The sequence below is a fragment of the Ciconia boyciana genome, chromosome 1 (assembly GCF_034638445.1).
Source record: "Ciconia boyciana chromosome 1, ASM3463844v1, whole genome shotgun sequence".
Lineage (NCBI taxonomy): Eukaryota > Metazoa > Chordata > Aves > Ciconiiformes > Ciconiidae > Ciconia > Ciconia boyciana.
In genome coordinates, this window is record NC_132934.1 from 89,221,050 (window position 1) to 89,241,539 (window position 20,490).

Sequence of the window (20,490 nt, forward strand, 5' to 3'; positions counted from 1 at the left end):
GCATCAAATTTTAAAATGGGGTACAGCTGGATTTAGTAAGTTTATATCAAGAGATTCAGTTCACTAACAAAGTGACTAATCTGAGCTACTTTTGCTACCTACATAACGTCTCTCAGATGTTACACTTCTCCAAACACAACTGCCTATTCAAATACCAATGAATAGCACTTGGCAGAAGATACAATTAAGTTTAAATTGAAGTCTTACCTATTGGTATGAACTTACTGAAACCAGAAATAAAATAGCATACAGACTACACTTCAAGTGACTGCCAGAGAAACAATTAATTGTTCTGCTTATTACGATTTTTTACAGACTCAGCTAAGGGAATTACTTCCTGACCTCCATCCCAAAATAATAAACTTGATAAAACATTTTGTTTCTGAGAAAGTGTCAGTACCTAAATCATGTCAGGGTTCTTTTGTCAAGTTATAGAAACTCCATTGGCCAGCAAATAGTCATGCATTTCAAAAGCACTATAAAAAGCCACAGGCAAAAAAACCAAAGAACATATCAGGCTCATAACCACAATAATTTACTTCCTACCTGCAGCAAACTGCTTGCTTTTGCGAGGTGAACGGGGTTGACGCTGATATGGATCACTTGATCCATATAGATCAAGGGTTCCCATGCTCAGCAGTACTGTCTTCTGCATAAAGTCCACAACGGCCAAACCATTGCAGTTTCCAAATGCCACTCTGAGGAAAGAAATGTTCCTCAAAGGTATTAGTAATATGTAATTAAGTGATGCAAACAATTATTATTTATCATTATGAATTCTGCACAAACATTTTCTTCAGCAAATACTCAAAGCTTATGTTTTATAGTTCTTACAGATTTGTAATCCTGAATTTATAAAATTGTGTCCTGAAACAGAGTAATTGTCTTTCCAGAAAGCAAACTTCCCACTTTAATTAACTTTCTGTGCCAAACGCATTGCAATAATGTCTAAATGTTGCTTTACTGAACAACATAATTCTAGTAATAATTATGTAAATTAAGCCTACACATCTGGACATAGATCTTAAAAAGTGGTTATACATATATAAAAAATTCAAATATAAATTAAAATATAAATACAAATACATATAGAAATAATTATTTTAATCTAAATATGAATGATAAATGAAATATATTAAGCTGTATTGTGGAGATACCCAAATCTGAAAGGAATTTATAAAATTTCCTTCCGACTCTGTCAGCTTGGGTACAGTATAGATTCCTGCTAAAACAGTCTCTACCCCTCTGAAATGCTTCTGCAAACAGCATTTTGATGGTGATTTGATTTATGGGCAAGATCTCTCAACTGGCGTGAGATTGCCTAAGATCTGGACTGCAGTCTTGTTATAAGGAAAAAAGAGATGGAACAATTTATTTCTTTTGCTGCATAGAAAGTCCCTTTCTAAGCATTCTGCCCTGATTCTTCTCTATTGCTTCTACTGATTTCCTTCTGACACCAGTTTCAGAAAGAGGGAAGAAGTTGTACTGGACCAGCAGTACTTTTCCTCCTCTCCCATAAAAATGTTTTCTGGTCTTGCTTTTTCCCCAGCTTGGAAGGGGTGGAGGTTGAGAGGGGGAAGGAAGAAGACAATGCATCTATCTAAGGAAAAGGAAGAAAAAAGGGTAAAGGAAGAAAACAAATAGATGCTAAAAATGTCTGTATGTAAGACCTGGGAGAAAGTCTGAAGTTAACCATAGCATATGGAAACCCATATATCTCAGCAGATAATACCTTTGCTTCATATTCTCACTAAAGCACTAAACCTATTTAACATTTAATATTAAAATAGACAGGCAAAATTGTCTCATTTCTTTCTGATTTACATAATGGCAAATAAATTCACAGAGCATACAACTCTTGAAAGGATCCATATGCCAAACTCTTGACACTGCATTGTTGGAGACTTGATTTAAGCAGGAATATTATATACTGACAATTATTCTGCAGAAGTCTCTCCTCTTCTATCAGACTGCAATTTTAAATTAAATCTGGAATTTAATGATTAATTGATTAAATGATTGCAGGTACAGCCACAAGGAAACTCAAAATCCCAAACCATGCTCAATCAGATTAGGAATCATTTGTGATCAAGTTTCGTCATTTTATGTAAGAAGTGATAAAGGTGGTCAGTTCAAAGCCCTGCAAAATATTTAAGCACTCAGTTCACACTAAAAAGGTGAGCTGTACACTCACCTCCCACCTGATTCTTCTTAAAATAGCTCCAAAATATCTTAAAGGAGATCTATGAATTTGTGTGTGGAAAAACAATAAGGAAAGAGAAGTAATGAGATGGAGGAAGGGGAAGCAGGGTAGATAGAACATTTTCCTCTGTTGTACCTTTTCTTCCTCTGTTCCATTATAAAAAAAGAGGGTTCTATATAGCAATTAGAAAAGGTAAAGGGTGAAAATGAGGTGAGTTTTTCTTATTTGTCAAACTGGCAAATTAAGGCACCATCTACAACAGTGGCTCAAATTCTACTGGTTGTTACTACATCATGTTTTCTACCCTTGACTTAACACTGACTTTAGTACAGCATCTATGGAAACACTATGAACTTACTCTTTTTTTTCCCATTCACTCTTCACTGATCTGTAGCTTAGGCAGCTACTAATATATACCAGCTTAAAGTGTGTACAAATACACTTTTATTTGGCAATATTTTGTGCTTATGTGGAAAGACCATAAGATGCACTGAGGAATAAACTCCATGGTTTACAAGTGTAGAGTAATATCTGTTTCAGAAATTACTAAAGCCTGTTTTGCTTAATAGAAGAATAAAATAATTTTTAGAGAGTTTCCCTGGAACAAAAAGAAACTCTTCTGGCAAATGTGACAGATAGACCGTTCTGTTCAAAGTTTTATGTCTTCATGTTTCTTGACACAAATTGACTTATAAAGAATAGGAAAAATTTATTTTGCTATTTGTTTTTGGCATTCTTGTATTTTGCTTTAAAGCATTTGTTAATAGGCATTGTCAGAGAAAGGATACTGAAGTAAAAAATATTACTAGTGTAAAGTGTTACAGCAATTCCTGTGTTCATAAGTCCCTGTGTTCTAGGCGGAGAAGAAAAATAAAGGAATAAAAATGACGAGTGTCAATCTCATCTGTTAATACTTTAGGGAACAAAAATTATAGCCATCTGCATTTTGAAAATTATTAACCTGAGATTTATTAATTTTGGAAAACATGAGTCACAAGAAGAGCTAGTGATCATTCACTCTGTGGTCAGCAAATTAACAAAACAGATCATCACTTTCTGGTCTGCATTTTTCTAAACTTCTCTAAGTTCACACAGAAGCATGGATATAATATTTCTTATACCTAAAAAAATTACTTTACCAAGAAAAATCAGAAATTGCTCATTAATATTATAACACTTCTGAGGAATGATAAGAAATTCTAGACAGACATTACTATTAACAAGGCTTAAGATAAACTGCTAACATCCAAGCCTTTATGAAATCAAATACAAAATAAGCATAATGAATTTCTCAATTTTGAGTGATGAATAGAATTAGTTGCTAGGAGATGTTCTGTTCTGTGGGTATCTTTCATAGAAATGTCAAAATCCTCACCAGGCATTTCTTGACAATTAATTTGTAGATTGGCTGAAAATTTTTATCACATGAGCATGAGCTGGTAATAAATTTTCAGAGACTGCTTTAAGTCCAACAGAACATACTTTAAAACAAATGTATTATTTCTATTTAACGTTGTAGATCTTCAGTTGTAATTGAAGCATTTTGTAAATGTTTCTTTTCTACTTTCATAACATAAAAAAGTTTTTTGATTATTCATTTCAACAGAAATAAAACAGTGTTAATACTTCCAATTTGTAGCTTGTACTGTTAAAAGTAACCAAAATGCATTAAATACAATTTCACAATGTCTGAAGTCTTTTATCTTTGCTGAGGATAAAGGTTTTTTTCTATCTTGCTTTAGTCCTGTTTCATGGCTGCAGTAACATCAGGGACACTAAGTTCCTATTATTTGTAATATACAGTTACAGAAGTCAAAGTAATTAAAATAATACTGGAAGTAGACACTCCGGAACACACTTACTATCCTATGCCTTCCTCCTAGTTAAACTGATTATTATAGGAAAAAAAATTAGGCAAAAGATGACCCAAATAATCCTACAACTAGCATGGCAAAAATGACATATCCTCAAGCTTCATGCTGAAGTGGCACAGTTTTTCCACATTGTGAGGCTAGATAACAGGAGAAAACTGAAGTATTAAACAAAAATTCTGATGAAAGATAGGATTGTACCTTGTCATAGGCCCAAGGAAAAAGTTGAGAGAGACAAGAGAGAGGGAGAGAGAAGAGACTCTGCAGAAGAAATTTAAAGACATAGGCTTTTCTTGGGTAGCTTTTGTAGGAAAGTTAAATTTAGGTTATTGGGCTATTGTATTCATACATGCATTTATTTCAGAAACACTAATGTACTTAGTATATGGTGTTTTAAAGGAGGCTGTCCTGTAAACTATTACTGCTCCTAGCAAAGGAAACAATTTAAAGCATTTGATTGAATCAGGTATGTTTAGGAAACCACTGTAAGTACTAGGAGAACTGCAACCTGTCAGAGTAGTTTACAAGTGAGAGAATGGTGTGATTATTCCTGAAGTCAGATGCTGCCTTGAGGCGTGAGACCTGCAAGGGAGCAAATTAGGCAAACTCCAACAATTTACACAAGGTATGGTAAAACAAAATAAACTTCTGGAGTTCATGAATAGAAAACTGTCTGGAAATTCAGGCCAAAGACTTGACCAAACAGCCCCCAAGCAACAATATTTTTGCACAAATGTAGAGGCTCTGCATAAAATTTCCAAAGTCTCTGAAGAGAATCAAGTGACTTATTGAAAATCAGGAGACAGACACCTAGCACCCATTACAGCCTATAGTTTTCATTGGAGTAACACCTTCTACAGGGAAAACCATTTTAATGTATCTGGGCAACCCTCAGTGAGAGAAAACATTAAAAGTTGGCAAATAAATTGAACCTGAGGAAAAAAATACACACAGATACACTCATTTGCATTTCCATACAGAATTTAGCATTTGAATGTTCCTTATTCAATTTTCAGTTTCAGGTCACTGGTTCTCTTGCAGAGATTAGCACAGACATAAAAATACTGTTTTCAGAAGACAATTTCCAACTAAGATATGATGTCATGATAAATTACATTTAGCACATAATCACATTAATCACATTGCCATTTTCTATGAAATGTATTTCACCTTGGTGATCCTTTCAAAATAGCTTTAAAAATTACAGATTTGAAAGGTAATTAGATTTTATTTGAAAGGATGGACAGAATAATGTGAAAAGATTCAGTCTTTTAAATAGGAATAGTAAAAATATGGGCAAGAATGGCAGTTTAACATCTCATATTACAATCTTTATGTGAGTTCAAATAATTTTTCCCCAAGAATCTGGGTTATAGCACCTTTTGATTATTTTTTACTCTGACTTTAATTGTCTGCAGGAAACTTCAAAGCATAACTGGAAAATATATTATTTAGTGCAATAAACAATAAATCAATGCAACCTTAATTTTGAGTTACTTACAGCCCATAAGCAGAGTTTACAGCAAGACTGGTAATCTGTTGTGGAGGCTCACCATCCACCCACACCAACTGAATAACAAGATCTGCTTGGTATCCAGGAGGCATTCGCACAGGTCGAGTCTTAACGCTAAGAAGAAGAGGTACAAAATAAGAACAAACCAACAAACAAACAAACAGACTAGGCCATGAATAACAGCTCCTTCTCTTGAGAAAATACTAGTGAAGCACAATATCTTAGTAAGTCCAGAGCAGTACCAGCACTTGCAGCATACTGTGCATATACTCATACATTAAGGCATTCCAATCAGAACAGGGATATTTTGGAGGAATTCCAGGTTTTGACTTTTATTTCTGTTGTAGAAACAAATCTGAAAACTTCAACATTCCCTACAAGAGAAAATCTGGAGAAGACTTAGGTGGGGGTCAATAAAAATAATTTTTGCTTAATCATTTTGCTTTGATTTTCCTTTTTCAGAATATGTTCTTATGCTATATAATGCGCACTTAAAAAATCATCATGAATAATCAACTTGAATGGAAAACCTAAAATACTTTCTTCTGAAACTTTGAAACAGGACATTTCTGTATTTTAGGAACTTTTGTGCTCTGAAGTAAAGCACGACAGAAAAATGCAAAGAGGCAAGAGAAGATGAGATGATGTACCTTTCTGTAGTGGTCATCACCATTGCATATTCAAACTTATGGACTTGAGAACTCTATTTGTCCGTCTAGTGCAAACAAGCCCTGTTTTCTTCTTAGGAGTATAATCACCTAATATGTCATCTGGTCTTAATGAATTAATGCTTCCTACACAAAATCTGATATAATTATTAACACCTCTTCATATTCTGTTATGGCAAGTTCAGGGACTTACAAAGCAGGTAGTGAAGGTGTACATATTAAGGGGGAGTGTAAGAACTGAACACTTTGTATGACTTCTTTATGTGTGTTCTTGACTGGTAGAACTTAACGTGATGATACACTGAAAGAAGATATTATGCAATAACAGCAATACTTCGAGGTATTCATGTTATTCATTAGTACATTCACACTGTAGGTAGTAATTTATACGTAAAGCCCACTAGCCAGTGCATTTTTACTATAGCTGTAAATGGTGAGACTGCTTATATTGCACCCCTCTGCACACAGTCATCATAGGGTGGTCTATCATATATAATCCTCTATCCCTGTCAAAAATAGTACCCAAAGACTAAAAATCAGGAGAGGAAGGAGAGCAGCTCGTTCATATAAACATGGACAACACATTCTGAAGAACTGCAATTTTTGGCACATAATATTTCTTTCTGCTGTAAGTGTTTCTCTATACATATATCTCTACCATAAGTAACTTAAGCAGTATCATCCTATGTACTGGATCTTAGAGAAGAGATCTTTGATGACTCTGATGATGCAGACTATCTCCTGAATGTCACTGTGACGCGACTCAGCAAGCTTTCCAAGCAGCCCTGGCTCATACACCTGAAAAGATGATGGATCAGATTAGAAAGAAACCCAACTAATTTCTATTCAGAAGCAAATAAGTAAGCACTTCTTTCAAGAGAGGATATTCAAACTTCTCATTCAATAACCAGGGCTATAATTTTTTTTGTAGCTACACTGACTGTATCTGTTGGGATAGAGGCCTTGGTGGCAAATAGGGCTACTGGCAATCTTGGAAAATTGAAGATAGATGCAGAAAACTTAAGTAAAATGAAGTAAAACATAACCATAGAATGACACCAGGGCAAAAGTTCTGAACAAGATAACTCCAGTAGCACAATGGACAATGTACAAAGCAAATAGTGCTCTAACTCTGACAGAAGTTATGAAGAACAGAGGACTGTGCAATACTTCTCACACTTTTATGGTGAGAGAGAGCATGAGAAAAGACTGGACATGGATGTACCTTATGATACAAAGAGAGAAAATCTTCAGCTCAGTGTTAGCAGTAGAAGCACTTGAAGATACTTTTTGGAAAAGTTCTTAAAGCATAAGGACTATTTTCTTAATAAGACCTTAATATGTGTGGTGGGTTAACCTCGACCAGCTGCCAGGTGCCCACCCAGCTGCTCTCTCACTCCCCCTCCTCAACAGGACAGGGGAAGAAAATGAAATTAAAAAGCTCATGGGTTGAGATAGGACAGGGAGATCACTTACCAATTACCGTCACAGGCAAAACAGACTCATCTTGGGTAAAATTAATTTAATTTATTGCCAATTAAAAATAGAGTAGGAGAGTGAAAAATTCTTTGAAAAGACAAAACTAAAAATACCCTCTCCCCACCCCTCCCTTCTTTCCAGGCTCAGTTTCACTCCTGACTCCTCTACCTCCTTCTCCACCCCAAGCAGCACAGCAGGGATGGGGAATGGTGGTTGCAGTGGTTGCATAACCCTCTGTGTCTGCCACTCCTTCCTCATGCTTTTCCTCTACTCCAGTGTGGGGTCCCTCCCAAGGCTTACAATCCTTCAGGAACAGACTGCTCCAGCATGCGTCCCCCACGGGCCACCGTTTCTGCCAGAAAACCTGCTCCTGAGTGGGCTCCTCTCCATGGGTTGCAGCTCCTGCCAGGAGCCTTCTCTGATGTGGGCTCTCCATGGGCTGCAGGGGGACAATCTGCATCACCACAGTCTCCTTCACAGGCTGCAGGGGAATCTCTGCTCTGGCACCTGGAGCATCTCCTCCCCTTCCTCCTTCTCTCATCTTGGTGTCTGCAGGGCTGTTTCTCATACTTTTTTCTTGCTCCTGTCTCTCACAGCTGCTGTGCAGCATTTTTTGCCCTTTCTTAAATTTGTTTTCCCAGAGGTGCCACCCGCTTGGCTGAGGGGCTCAGCCGTACCCTGTGGTGGGTCTGTTGGAGCTGACTGGAACCAGCTGTGTCCAGCACAGGGCAGCCCTAGCTGCTCCTCACAGAGGCCACCCTGCAGCCCCCTGCCAGCACCTGGGCACCTGCACCTGATACAACATCTTTAATAACTGCCTTTTCAAAATACATTCACACCCTGTCTTGAATTGTTTAACAATTTCAGTAATACAGTTTATGCTGTACTGCTTATATTCGTATTGTAGAGGGTTTACTAACCTTGCCAAACCTTTCGCTTATTTACTATTTAATGAGAAAGGCATTCCTCATCTACCTTTCTAAATGCATTTCCTTAACAGCTGCTTGGCACACTATTCTCTTTTGCCTGTCATCCTGCTCAGACCTTACATATCCATTTATCTGCAGCACTAATCAGCTACCTGGCTCAGATCTTGGCATAGGAAAGACATGACAGCACAGTTTAGCAAGTGGGATGCTTTTTCCCGTCCTCCTCTTCCTCTGTCCTGATTGTCCAGGACCAGCTGTGAGAACAGACCTCCAGGCCACTGGTCTGGACTACCACTCCTCCCTTCCTCGCTCAGGGCTGCTGCAGTCACAAGAGCAAAAGGAAAGCGCTCAACATCCACAGTCTTGACCCAAACTGGAAGGGAATCTTATCGCAACAATGTGTAAATAGTGGAGATGAACAGCACTTTATCTGCCTGGTTAGAGACAAGAAAGTAACCACTTTCATTTTCTTGCATAAGGAGCCTCGTTACCCATGGTTGGTAACAGAACAACTCTAGCATGCCAAAAAATGATGAGAGCCAAAAAGCAGTGCTGGCAGTAGTGAGATAAGACTTTCTGAAGTGTGGGTTGACCAAGCCAGAGTAAGCGCATGGTGTAGCAGGGCGGTACAAGACATCTTGTTGGAACTAAGACACAGTTGTGTCAAGCCTGAAAAGAGTAAGCAGCAGAAACAGGAGCCGGTGCAAGTGAAGCACCAGCTGGTGCAGCTGGTGAAAGAGCTAAGCAGTTTATTGTTAGATGTGTGATGCCTTTTCACAATCATCTGCAACTTTCTCAGGTCCTGCAGCCTCCTCAAACTCCATAGCCCTATCCGAGTATACCTATTATACCTGAGGATATGGGATAACATATCTGAGTATCGCATATCTGGATATCACAGCAGAATAATATGCAACGTTTCAGAATGAGGAATGAGACCTTCACTTGGATCTCCAAGACATAAACATGTCCTCTCCCCTTCATGACCCTGACCTGCTCCTACCTTTTCCCCTCTCTGACTGCAGAAGTACGTAAGTTGTGGGGCAAGGTCTGGTGGGGGGGGGCGGGGGGCTGTAGGGGTGGCCTCTGTAAGGAGAGGCCAGGAGCTGCCCCATGCTGGACACAGCATCATTCTAGCTGGTTCCAGCTAGCTCTGCCACAGACCCATGGCAGGACACAGCTGAGCCCCTCAGCCAAGCTGGTGGCACCTCTGGGAAAACAAATTTAAGAAAGGGCAGAAAATACTGCCTGGGAGCAAGAAGGGAGGAAAAAAAAATGTGAGAAACAGCCCTGGAAGTACCAAGGAAGAAGGAGGAGAGGACGTGCTCCAGGTGTGGGAGCAGAGATTCCCTTGCAGCCCATGGAGAGGACCATGGTGGAGCAGATATCCACACTGCAGCCTATGGTGGAGCAAGTGGATATTTCCTGAAGGAACTGTGGCTTGTAGAGAGCCCACGCTGGAGCAGGTTCATCCTGAAGGACTGTACCCCATGGGAGGGTCTCCACACCACAGCAGGGAAAACTGTGAGGAGGAAGGAGCAACAGAGAGGAACCGTTATGGACTGACCACAACCACCATTCTGCATCCCCCCTGCGTTGCTTGGGGTGGAGGAGGTAGAGGAGTTGGGAATGAAGGAGTGAAGTTGGGAAAAAGAGGAGGTGGGGGATAGGTGTTTTAATTTTTGTTTTTGTTTCTCACTATCCAACTCTATTTTAATTGGCAATAAATGAAATTATTTTTCCCCAAGTTGAGTCTGTTTTGCCTACGACAGTAACTGGTAAGTGATCTCCCTGTCTTTATCTCAACCCACAAGCTTTTCCAACTTATTTTCTTCCCCTTGTCCTATGGAGGAGAGGGAGTGACAGAGTGGCTGGGTGGGCACCTGGCAGCCAGCCAATGTCAACCCACCACAGTTGGCAATAGCTTTGTATTGTTGTTTTCTATTAACAGCAACCCTCTGCTCAAAGATTTGCACTTTCTTACCTGTTCTGCTGGCACTAAGGCTTTGCGCTTTCCTTTGTTCATAAGATACATATCCATGAGCATTTCTGAAGTGACACTATCCATAAACTTAATGAAGCCCTGGATTACCCAGTAGTATTCGTGGTGAGAACAAAGGGACGAACATCTGTGAACTCAAGCTGCTAAGGGAGAGAGGTCTTTTGAGACCGGGGAAAACTGAAACTACAAGCAAGAGTTGTATACAGTGAAGTTGTATTCTTTTCAAACAAACTTCACAGCAACCAGAAGCTGAATATTTTGTACAAATAGTCCTCCAGAGTATCTTTGTGATGAGGTCTTTCCACTTCTTATGTCTGTGGATAAGCCTTCAAGAGGCATACTAGTGGCTATGTTTCCATCTTGCACCTCATTTTCAGTTTTCAACTCCTGCCCTTAAAAATGTTATAAAAAATATAAAACAGCTAAATGAGATCCAAGAAGCAAGACTTAAGTCTAATGCCTTTTCAGCTGAGCAGACGTACTTTCCATCCCTATTTTCTAATGGGTAACTGATGATGTGGGGGACACAAGAGTCAAGCATGCTGCTATGGTGAGTTCCAACAAGTATCTGTCGAGGCAATGCATTTATCATTTCCTTCTTCTAAATAAACTACCATGAGACTGACAGTGGCTGCAGAATTAATTCTGATCTTCTAAAACACGTTTTTATTATGCTATTACTTTTCCAATGTGTTTTTAACAACATGCTGAAAAAATTACAGAACTTGAAGTGCCTTCTAAGTTTTCTTTCAAACTGTTGTTACCTGAGCAAAAAAAGCAAACATGTTTCTCTATTTTTCACTGCAAATTTGAGCATCTTCTTTGATGAGATGGTTGTTATTTCACAGGGATTTTCTCTAAGCATAGAATAAGTTGTAACTGGTGAAAGACCACAAGACTGGAGTAAAATAGTTTCAGATTTCATGATTCAGTTTGTCATTCCCACATTCCTGTGACACCTTCCTCTTTAAGGATGTTTGAGCTATATCCCTGGTTTCACTAACCATCTTGCTTGAATAGTAATGTTGATATTTAGCTCTTCTTCACCTTGTTTTGGATTGCTTTTTTTGAAGCGTTTATACTATAAGCCTAAACAGACTGCAGGAGCATGCGCACAAGAAATGTAGATATTTCAGTGATTTCCTTGACATGTTCTTGTTATGCTACACTGAATTTGGTTGTTACAAAGTTTTGTTTTTTAGTTTTCTTCATGACATAATCACAGTTCTTTATCATTTTGGAGCTACTTGGAGCTACTGTCAAAACCCCTGATTGACCTAATTTTGGAATGATACTAAAAGTCTGGGAACAAAGACTTAGATTCTGGGTACAGCATTTTTATGACAGTGTTTACATAAAAATATTTATCTGCATAATCACAAATACATTAGTTTCTTATGTTATTAGAGCTGCATATTTAATGACAAAATCTTCTGAAATAAGCGAGAATAATATTTATTCCATACTGCTGCTTGCCTCTCTTTGTAACATTTACTTTTTATTTCAGAAAAACACCGAGTTTTCATTACTTCAGCCCCTTCAATCACTTTATTTCTAGTACCTATTCGCAGACACAAACACATTCAGTCATTCTGACTTCTGACTAGCAAAAATTATGTAGTGTGGAGTGCCACCCATTTGCTGTAATGAGGCTGAGAAGCAGATATGAAAATAAACACAATGGAGCCAAGATTAAAAGCTAGTCTGTATATAAAATCTTATGTGGATTATCAATAAAGTTCAAGTTGTGCACTCACCCTCCATGTGTAGGTGGCTGCAGCTTTACGTTATTATCACTGTATCTTAGATTCTGTACTGCTGCCCACCTGAATGACTTGCATATAAAGTCAACAGCATCATCCAGGTCTCTATTGGGTTTTCTGTGTTTCCAGCACTACTTCCATTTTATCATCATAATTCTGCTTAGAACAGAAGTTTTTTGACAGACAAGGAATGTGGACCAGTTAGGGTTTGGGGGAAAAGTGTGTGGCATTTATATGCCTTTCCCTATCGAAAAGGAAGAGAGTGTACACAGTATACTTTTATATAAATGTAAGAAGGAGTATGCCAGCAGTTCTAGTGGTATAATTACTTTGACTTTGAAAAAGCACTTCTCTGTCAAAATAAGTTTAGATTTACTTTGTGTAAAATGGGACAAAAATCAGTTGCCCAGTTTAATGTGAGATAATATGGAGTTAAGCAAACTTCTAAAAAATAACCAGCAGAACCTCTACTGGTTCATTACAGCTCTTCTGCCTCCAAGATCAACAATTCCTCTCCTCCCCAGACCAAATCAAATAAGAATTCCTTAAGGGAAAATCTCAGCCACTGAAATAATTGATTGCATTCTTGCTGATTTCAATGTCATAAATAGATTTCACATTGGGATTTTTTTTAATAACTTCTCTCTGCCTCTTCTACTGATGTTCATGGTTTACATTAATGATTAAACTGAGGTCTGAGGTTCAACTCCCTGACTGAATGAGGTGGACAAATGAACAGGATGCCAAAAAATACTGTTAATTTTACAAGAACAATGTCAGGGTATTGCTTTTAAATGCTAATGCTATTTTCAGGAGGTCAACAGCCCAAAGCATCTGCAAAGTCAGGCAATATTCATTTAAACTGCTTTTGAAATAATTGAGGCATTTAAAATATTTAATAATAATTAGACTGAAATAATAACAAAATCACTAAAATGAGAGCAATTGTTATCAGCAGTGTGCTATAATTGCTGGAAAATTACAGTTTATGGAGTTTTGTATGGAATTCTATTTTGAAACTATTCAAACCCATAATTTATCTGCCTTATTAGTAAGAACATATTAATCTACTCCAAACAGTGGCAATGAGTACTCTAGCAGACAACATTTTGCTTCTTCCACACAGTGCAACTTCACTTCCACACTGCAAATATACACTTCCACACAGTGCAACTCTTTCATAATTGCATATTTTAAAGATCTTTTCATGAGTATGAACACAGTTTCCACCCCTTACACACCATAAAATGCATATACTTCTTTCATAAAGAAAGATTTTAGTGTTATACTAATTAATCAAGGAAGGAAAGCTTTGTACATGTCTGCTTTATGGAATTCTGTTTGTGAACTCAAAAAAAAAAAGTTCCTCAGAAATTCCCTGATTTATTCCATAGTGCTTGTATTCCATTCAAAATTGTGGGTGTGAGATTCCTAGATCATATTGGAAAATTACAGTCAAACCTTTACTGTAACAGTTTATCTTCTCCATAATTACTTCTAGACTTTTAACATCCCTTGTTAATTATTTTGCCTTAATTCTTTTGCTCGTTCCATATTCTGGTTTTTTCTCATTTTGTGTCACATACATATGATTAACCTCTTTTTCTTGATAGTTGGCAGACTTCTAATACAACAGATAGGAATGCTTTTTAGAAAGATAAATCTTTGAACAATAGCGTAGACTTACCTAAGACATGGGATACTATCCTTCATCGTTCCTTCACATGCTACAGTGTTGGTACTGCCTGAAAGGCTCTTTAAAGAAGGAAGCTGGGGGGAGGCATCTGGAAATGGAGGAATTATTTCCGGTTCAGGAGTAATGATATCTTCTACTTCATACTGAAGTCGTACCTCTAATGACTTAAATAAATAAAAAGCTACGTTATAATTTAATACAGAAAGCTCCTGAAAGTTCTGTTACTTTCAAATAAATATCAATAAGTCTTTTTTTAAAAATAACCCCCCACATTTATCATTATCATTTGCAGGCAAAGAATACTGTCATTTGTTATTTATACAGCCTAACAGCAACATCAGATAGAAACTAGTCATCTACCCTATGCTGATGGAGAAATACATAGGTATATTCTTCCAGTGCTGACTTTGATTCAAGCCTTTTAATCTAAGTGAAAGGCAAGAATACGACTTTCCAGAATTCATTATGAAAAGAGAAGTTAATCACTCACCCCCAAATAATAATATTTCACCATAAGAAGGCATCATTCAGGATAAATGTCATGAAAATTTTCTGCCTATTGTCCGTTATCTTTTTCCTAAGCAAATTCATTAGAAGAATGATCATCAACTCTGCCTCCTTATTGCTAGTACAACAGAGTCTCTACAAGACAGGTTTTAGCCAGTATGTAGAAGCCTGACAGTGTGGGTAGTACTGATGAACGGACTTCATTTGTCCATAGGTGGGGGTCATGAAATCAGAGATAATAGCACAGAGAGTTCTGTATTCCTTAGACTGAACATGAGTTTGGCAGATTCTAGAAAGCAAAGTTCAAACCAGTTACCTTTTGCTTTCTTTCTGCACTCTCTGGATAGGGAAAAGGAGACCAACAAGGCCCAACCACCCTTCAAGTCTTTCCACTAATTCAGGAAACCTTAACTAAAGGACTCCAAAACACAGGGGAAACTGGACAGGGAGCTCAAATCTATATAAGTAATCATCTCAAAGAATCACAGTAAATATTGGGCAATTCTTTCTAACTCACAAATTGTCCAACGAGATCCCCATTTTGAAAAGAATAAAAAGCAAGGTACAGCCCTCAAAGAGATAAGGTCTTGGGATAACTAGCTGAATAGTAATTTCAGTGCTGGTACCTTGAAGTGATGAGAAGCAATTGCAGATGTAGATACTGCAAACTCCATCTTAGTTAGTGATCTCTCACTGAGACATCATCTGTACCAGAATGGAGATTAAGAAAATACCTAAGTTTTATGAGAATTGGGAGATAAAGATCAGTACTGAAGGCTCTCCTATTTCTCAACCATTGTCTTAAAACACATAAGATTTCAGAAAGAAGTGATTCTGCTCAACCAGAAGAGAAAGGGTCCTTTCTCAAAATTTCACTTTTGTTTTCTCCTTGCAAAATCCATGGATATTTTTTGCCTGAATGAGCTAAAGAAACTTATAGACAACATTTGCCTTCAAAGACTAATGAATGAAATATTGAGTTGAGGAAAATCTAATCTCCTGGAAGTAATTGCTGCTGGCCGAAACAATTTATAATGCTGTTTAATCTTCATGCAGGACTGGAGTAACTGTTGAAGAGTATGTTCTTCTGCTTGCCATGTTAGAATTGCATCATTCTTCTTCGGATGTTTTTCTTTGTGCCTTCCTTTTTCTACAAAAATTCATTTTGTTAAGTTCTAGCTATCATCCATTTGCAGAGAGAAGGAAAAATTTAGGCTAATAACATGACTGTCAATTTTTTTTACATTTTGGTCTCTGCTTTGACTGGACCTTGGAAGGGGTACAGACCTGTTTACCAATTTATTCTGACACACAGTAAAGATCTTTTTGGAGCATCCCATCACTAGGCTCATTGATTCTCCTTTCTGCATTCAAACTAGTGTAAACTTTTTTCCTATGGCTTCTCTCAAGAGCTTTGAAGAGGAGCTTCACTGAGGAAAGACTGATCACTGAGCAAGTGATCATGTTTAATAGATACCTAGACATCCCTTTGAGACAGGATGGAGTAGATTCAGATAAGAAAGCAACAACAACAACAGCAAATGCTTTTTACATAACTGTGTGGCAATGACTCCAAGGTTGGATATGAAGCAGAATTTGTCTCATGCATACTACTTGCCTCCAGAATTTGATACGGAATGATGCAAATAATACTTCTATTGAGGAAATCCCAGGCACAGCCTATGCCTTTAAGGCATATTCAGCAGCAGACTTCCCTGCTACATGGAGAAACCTTTGAGTAGTCTCCATGCTTCCCATTTACCACAGCAATAACATTACAAGACTGATGTCAGGCAGTCAAACCAACATGGGGTCTTTAAAATGCTGGGATTTGTAGACTGAACTCAAGGTGAGTTCAGGCTGGCTGCTAGAGAAGGGAGGACACTAAGTGCTAGAACTTGGGCTCACCTCAGGCAGGAGAGAAATCCTGAGACTGACCAGCTCAGTCTCAGTATAGACAAAAAAGCCAGGCAGCCTAAAGTCAGGTACATATTCCAACAAAGACTCCCATACTTTTTATAAAAAAAACCCCCACCATTTAAGAGTGAAGACTTGAATGCTTGCAGCAAAAATGTGGAAACCAAGAGATGAGGCTCATCGCAGGGATGCACAAAACTCAGGGGAACTCAGTGACTATGCCACTAAGATTAGAAACACTTTAGAAAATACCAGTTCTGATGCAATTCAGCCACAAAAGTAAAAGACATGAAAATAAAGAAATTAAATGATAGGTAATAAAAGATAAGGTGCATTTGCTATGGAACAAAGGAAGAATACTGAAATGTAGTAATTTTAGCAGCATTATACATGACCTGGTCAGTAACGTGAAATTACTGTTCATTAGTTTCAAAACTTTCCTGAAAGGATACATTCAGTTAGCTCAATAATTGCCTCTGGGAGAAAAAAAAATGAGAGGAAAACAACAGAACAGCTATAGGTAATGAATTTCCTTACCAGATGGCACATGGCTACAGGCCAAAAATGACATGTTTTGCCAGGCTAGAACTATAGACTTTCTAAAGTACATTAAAATAGCGTGAAAAGGAAAAGAACTGTAATTGGGGAAGGTGGAAAATGAAAGGGAAATTTTGGGTCAGCCCCTGGGGTTTGTTGAGAGCTGGCAGACGAAAGAAATACTTTCTGGCAAGAGAGTATCTGGAGTTGCAAACTGTTCTCCAGCACCAGAGAATGGCAAGCCTGAAGGAGAGGCAGTCATGTTTAGTTTGGCTTTGCCTTAAGACTAGTCCCCTGTTAGATTTCTTAAACTTAAGAAATAATCTTTTACATTATAAATGCTGTTCAGCCACACTGTTAGCAGTGGTTGTGGCTCCTGTGCAAAAATGCAAAGTTTAAACCAAAGTCAGACTTTCTGTGCAACAATAAGTACAAGGTGACTGCAGTGCAGTTAAAAGAACATGAACTGCATGATTCTACCTGAAATAAGGTGACTACTTAGGACATGAAGACCGAAGGAGTATTTGAACAGGACGGAGCAACAGAAAGCTTAGGAAAATATAAAGTGCTTAGCCATAAATAATCTGGCATTTCATATATGAAATTGTCCATTTTTAGGGAAACAAAGTCAGCATAAGCCAGAAAAAAAATCAACTCTTTATTTTGTTAAAGACAGTGATAATTTTCAGTCCCCTTGTGGTACAAGTACTATGAACATAAATTAAAGAGATGAAATACTTGAGTTAAAGAGAGCATTATTATGTACATACATAATGTACATTATCTGATAAAAACATACAGCAGCCAGTATTTTTAGAGCAGGTAAGTACAACAGAGATTTACCGTATCATAAAGTCTTAAAAGCAAACTATGTCTGAAATCTGTACCGTATGTTACTATTAAAGCAAAAAAGTGGAGAGTTGGCTCCCAAAAACTCAGTTAGATTTTTGTCACTAACTTAAGTAGAATCAAGATTTCACTCAAAAGGTTTAAAATGGAATGTCCCTAAACCTATATTTATACAGCTTGATATTAATTTTATTCAAGTATATAAGCACAGACACGGCAAGGCAATTCGATTTAGAAATTATGTTCTTTTATAAGAGAGTAAAATTCTGAAGGACTTACTGCAATTTCAGTATTTACTTCATGTTTGCTGAACCTGTAAACAACCACATATGCAGAAACTCCTGCCACACAGAAAATTCGGCTTTCAGGACACCAGTACATCATCTGCACAGCAAAAGGATCTTCTTCCACAATCTCAGCTGTTGTTTTTCCTTCTCCCAGTTTCTGTTTTTCAAAGACCTTTGATGTTTTTAATTTGTACAACATCTGTAGAGTAACTGGAATACATTAAAACATATAAAAAATACTGACTAACATGAAGCAAATCAGTTATAAAATTCCTTGGTTCCCATTTTGTTTTCAGTTGTGGCATAACAAAGAATCGTATGAAGGCCTAAGAGGAGAAGATGGGTATTATACAATACAGATATTATTCTGGTACACAGTACTGGTAGGATATGTATTTAATATTTCCAAAATGGGTATTTGTCTGTGAAATACTTCTTAGTACTTTCTGGGACAGGATGTCAAAGGTGTATGTTAACCATTATGTCCATAATTAGGCTTATACTCAATGTTATAGAGAGGCTCTGATAATGTTGCTATTTTCCTAATGAGATGTGAAACTAAGATTTCATTTGTCTGAGGTTATTGTCTTGCTAGAATGTACAGACTGTATGGCACTTCAGGAGAAAACATTAGAAAGTATTCTAGTGGCCTGGGCAACACAAAAACTTTGTGAACGAACAGGAGTTCTAAAATGTTTTGAATTTCTTGACTAATAAGTATATATGTATGTATACCTGTATAAAAAACCTTAATATGCAGAAGCCTTTGACAAGACTAGAACTCCACTGCAGTGAATTCTGGAGCTAAAGGAGGGATTATAATTAACTCCATTTTATTTTATTGACATTCCTCCCTGTTTTTTACTACTTTTACATTAATTTATCAGTGGCATTAATAACTGCATAAGGTCAGAAAAAGTCAGTCATACCCATCACCTATAAAGGTGTGTATATACATAAAGGCAAAGCTGTTACACATGTTAGTGTAATTGTGGTAGATCAGTCTAGCTAGCTTGTGTAACACGAGCAACAAAAAGATGGAAGAATGGTGTTTTAGTTATGTAACCAGATGATGAACACAGCAAAATTACATTTTCATTTTGCAGTGCAGATATATTCCAAGAGTTTTAGCATATAACATTTCTTATATTTTTAAAAGGTTTAGCACATAAAATGCTACCAAATTTTCACAAATTACAGCAAGTGCTTCTGTATTGAATACATAATTCTTCCTGCCTTCTGTGGCAATGGAAGAGGCCTCAGGATGCCCTTAGTCCCAGTGGCAAATCTAGAGTGGCACTTCAAATCAGACATCATGGGTCCATGCATACTAGGATTGGAAGAATTACAGAATCATAGGGCACAAGTACAAGGCGAGACTCTCTATGCTTCTGTGAATTACTAGGTACCATCTGCTCAAGGGCAAATAAGAAACAGCAATGGCTTTTCAGCAAAGATACATTTGGAAAAGTGCTTCAGTGGCTTAGCAATTCCCTGTCTCCCACAAATCTGTGTTTTCAGATACAAAATTACACAATTAAAATATGTCTAAAAGCAAAGCATTTTGTGCCTTCAAACACCAGTAGGATATTATGTTTGCTATGAAATCTCAAATGAAATTTGAACTCTATTAAAAAAGTTAAGACCTTGTAAATAATAGAACTTTGTAATAATTAAAACCTTGTAAATAAAAAGTACCAAGTATGGTACCAGTAACGCAGTACATACCCTGAAAAGCAGGACTAAGACCAGGACATCAGAGATGCACTGAAAGTATCATTACTGTTGAAGGCATTGTGAATATTCATGATCATCTAAGCTTTTATCTCTAAGAAAAATTTCTATCGCAGAATGTACATACTGATTAGTGGGTTATGTTTATATTCCCTGTAAGAAGTTTTTTCCTTTCCCTGTTTCTGCTAGCATTATAGAAGAAATGACTAGCATACTGATTCCTGTGCAGTGTATATGCTAAATGTTTTGGGGTCTTGCAACAGTCTGTATTGTTTCACCCTAATTTTAATGCCTGTGTTTGCACATTCTTGTCAAGAGTGTAAGTTTGTAATGAAATATAGAATCATTTAGGTTGGAAAAGACCTTTAAGATCATCAAGTCCAACTGTTAACCTAGCACTGCCAAGTCCACCACTAAACCATGTCCTTAAGCACCACCACATCTACTCATCTTTTAAATAGCCCCAGGGATGGTGACTCAACCACTTCCCTGGGCAGCCTGTTCCAATGCTTGACAACCCTTTCAGTGAAGAAAT

General features: G+C 37.5%; 1 protein-coding gene across 2 annotated transcripts in view; it reads right to left on the minus strand.

The window, feature by feature from the left end:
• STXBP5L (syntaxin binding protein 5L) overlaps positions 1–20,490 on the minus strand; it is a 206,951-nt gene that overhangs the window by 51,851 nt on the left and 134,610 nt on the right. For both annotated transcript variants that reach the window (XM_072881300.1, XM_072881291.1), the window contains exons 15-18: positions 18,214–18,431; positions 14,116–14,288; positions 5,576–5,701; positions 547–698 (exon numbers count right to left, since the gene is read on the minus strand). In XM_072881300.1, coding sequence (XP_072737401.1) covers positions 547–698; positions 5,576–5,701; positions 14,116–14,288; positions 18,214–18,431 — 669 coding nt within the window. The remainder of the gene's footprint in view (positions 1–546; positions 699–5,575; positions 5,702–14,115; positions 14,289–18,213; positions 18,432–20,490) is intronic.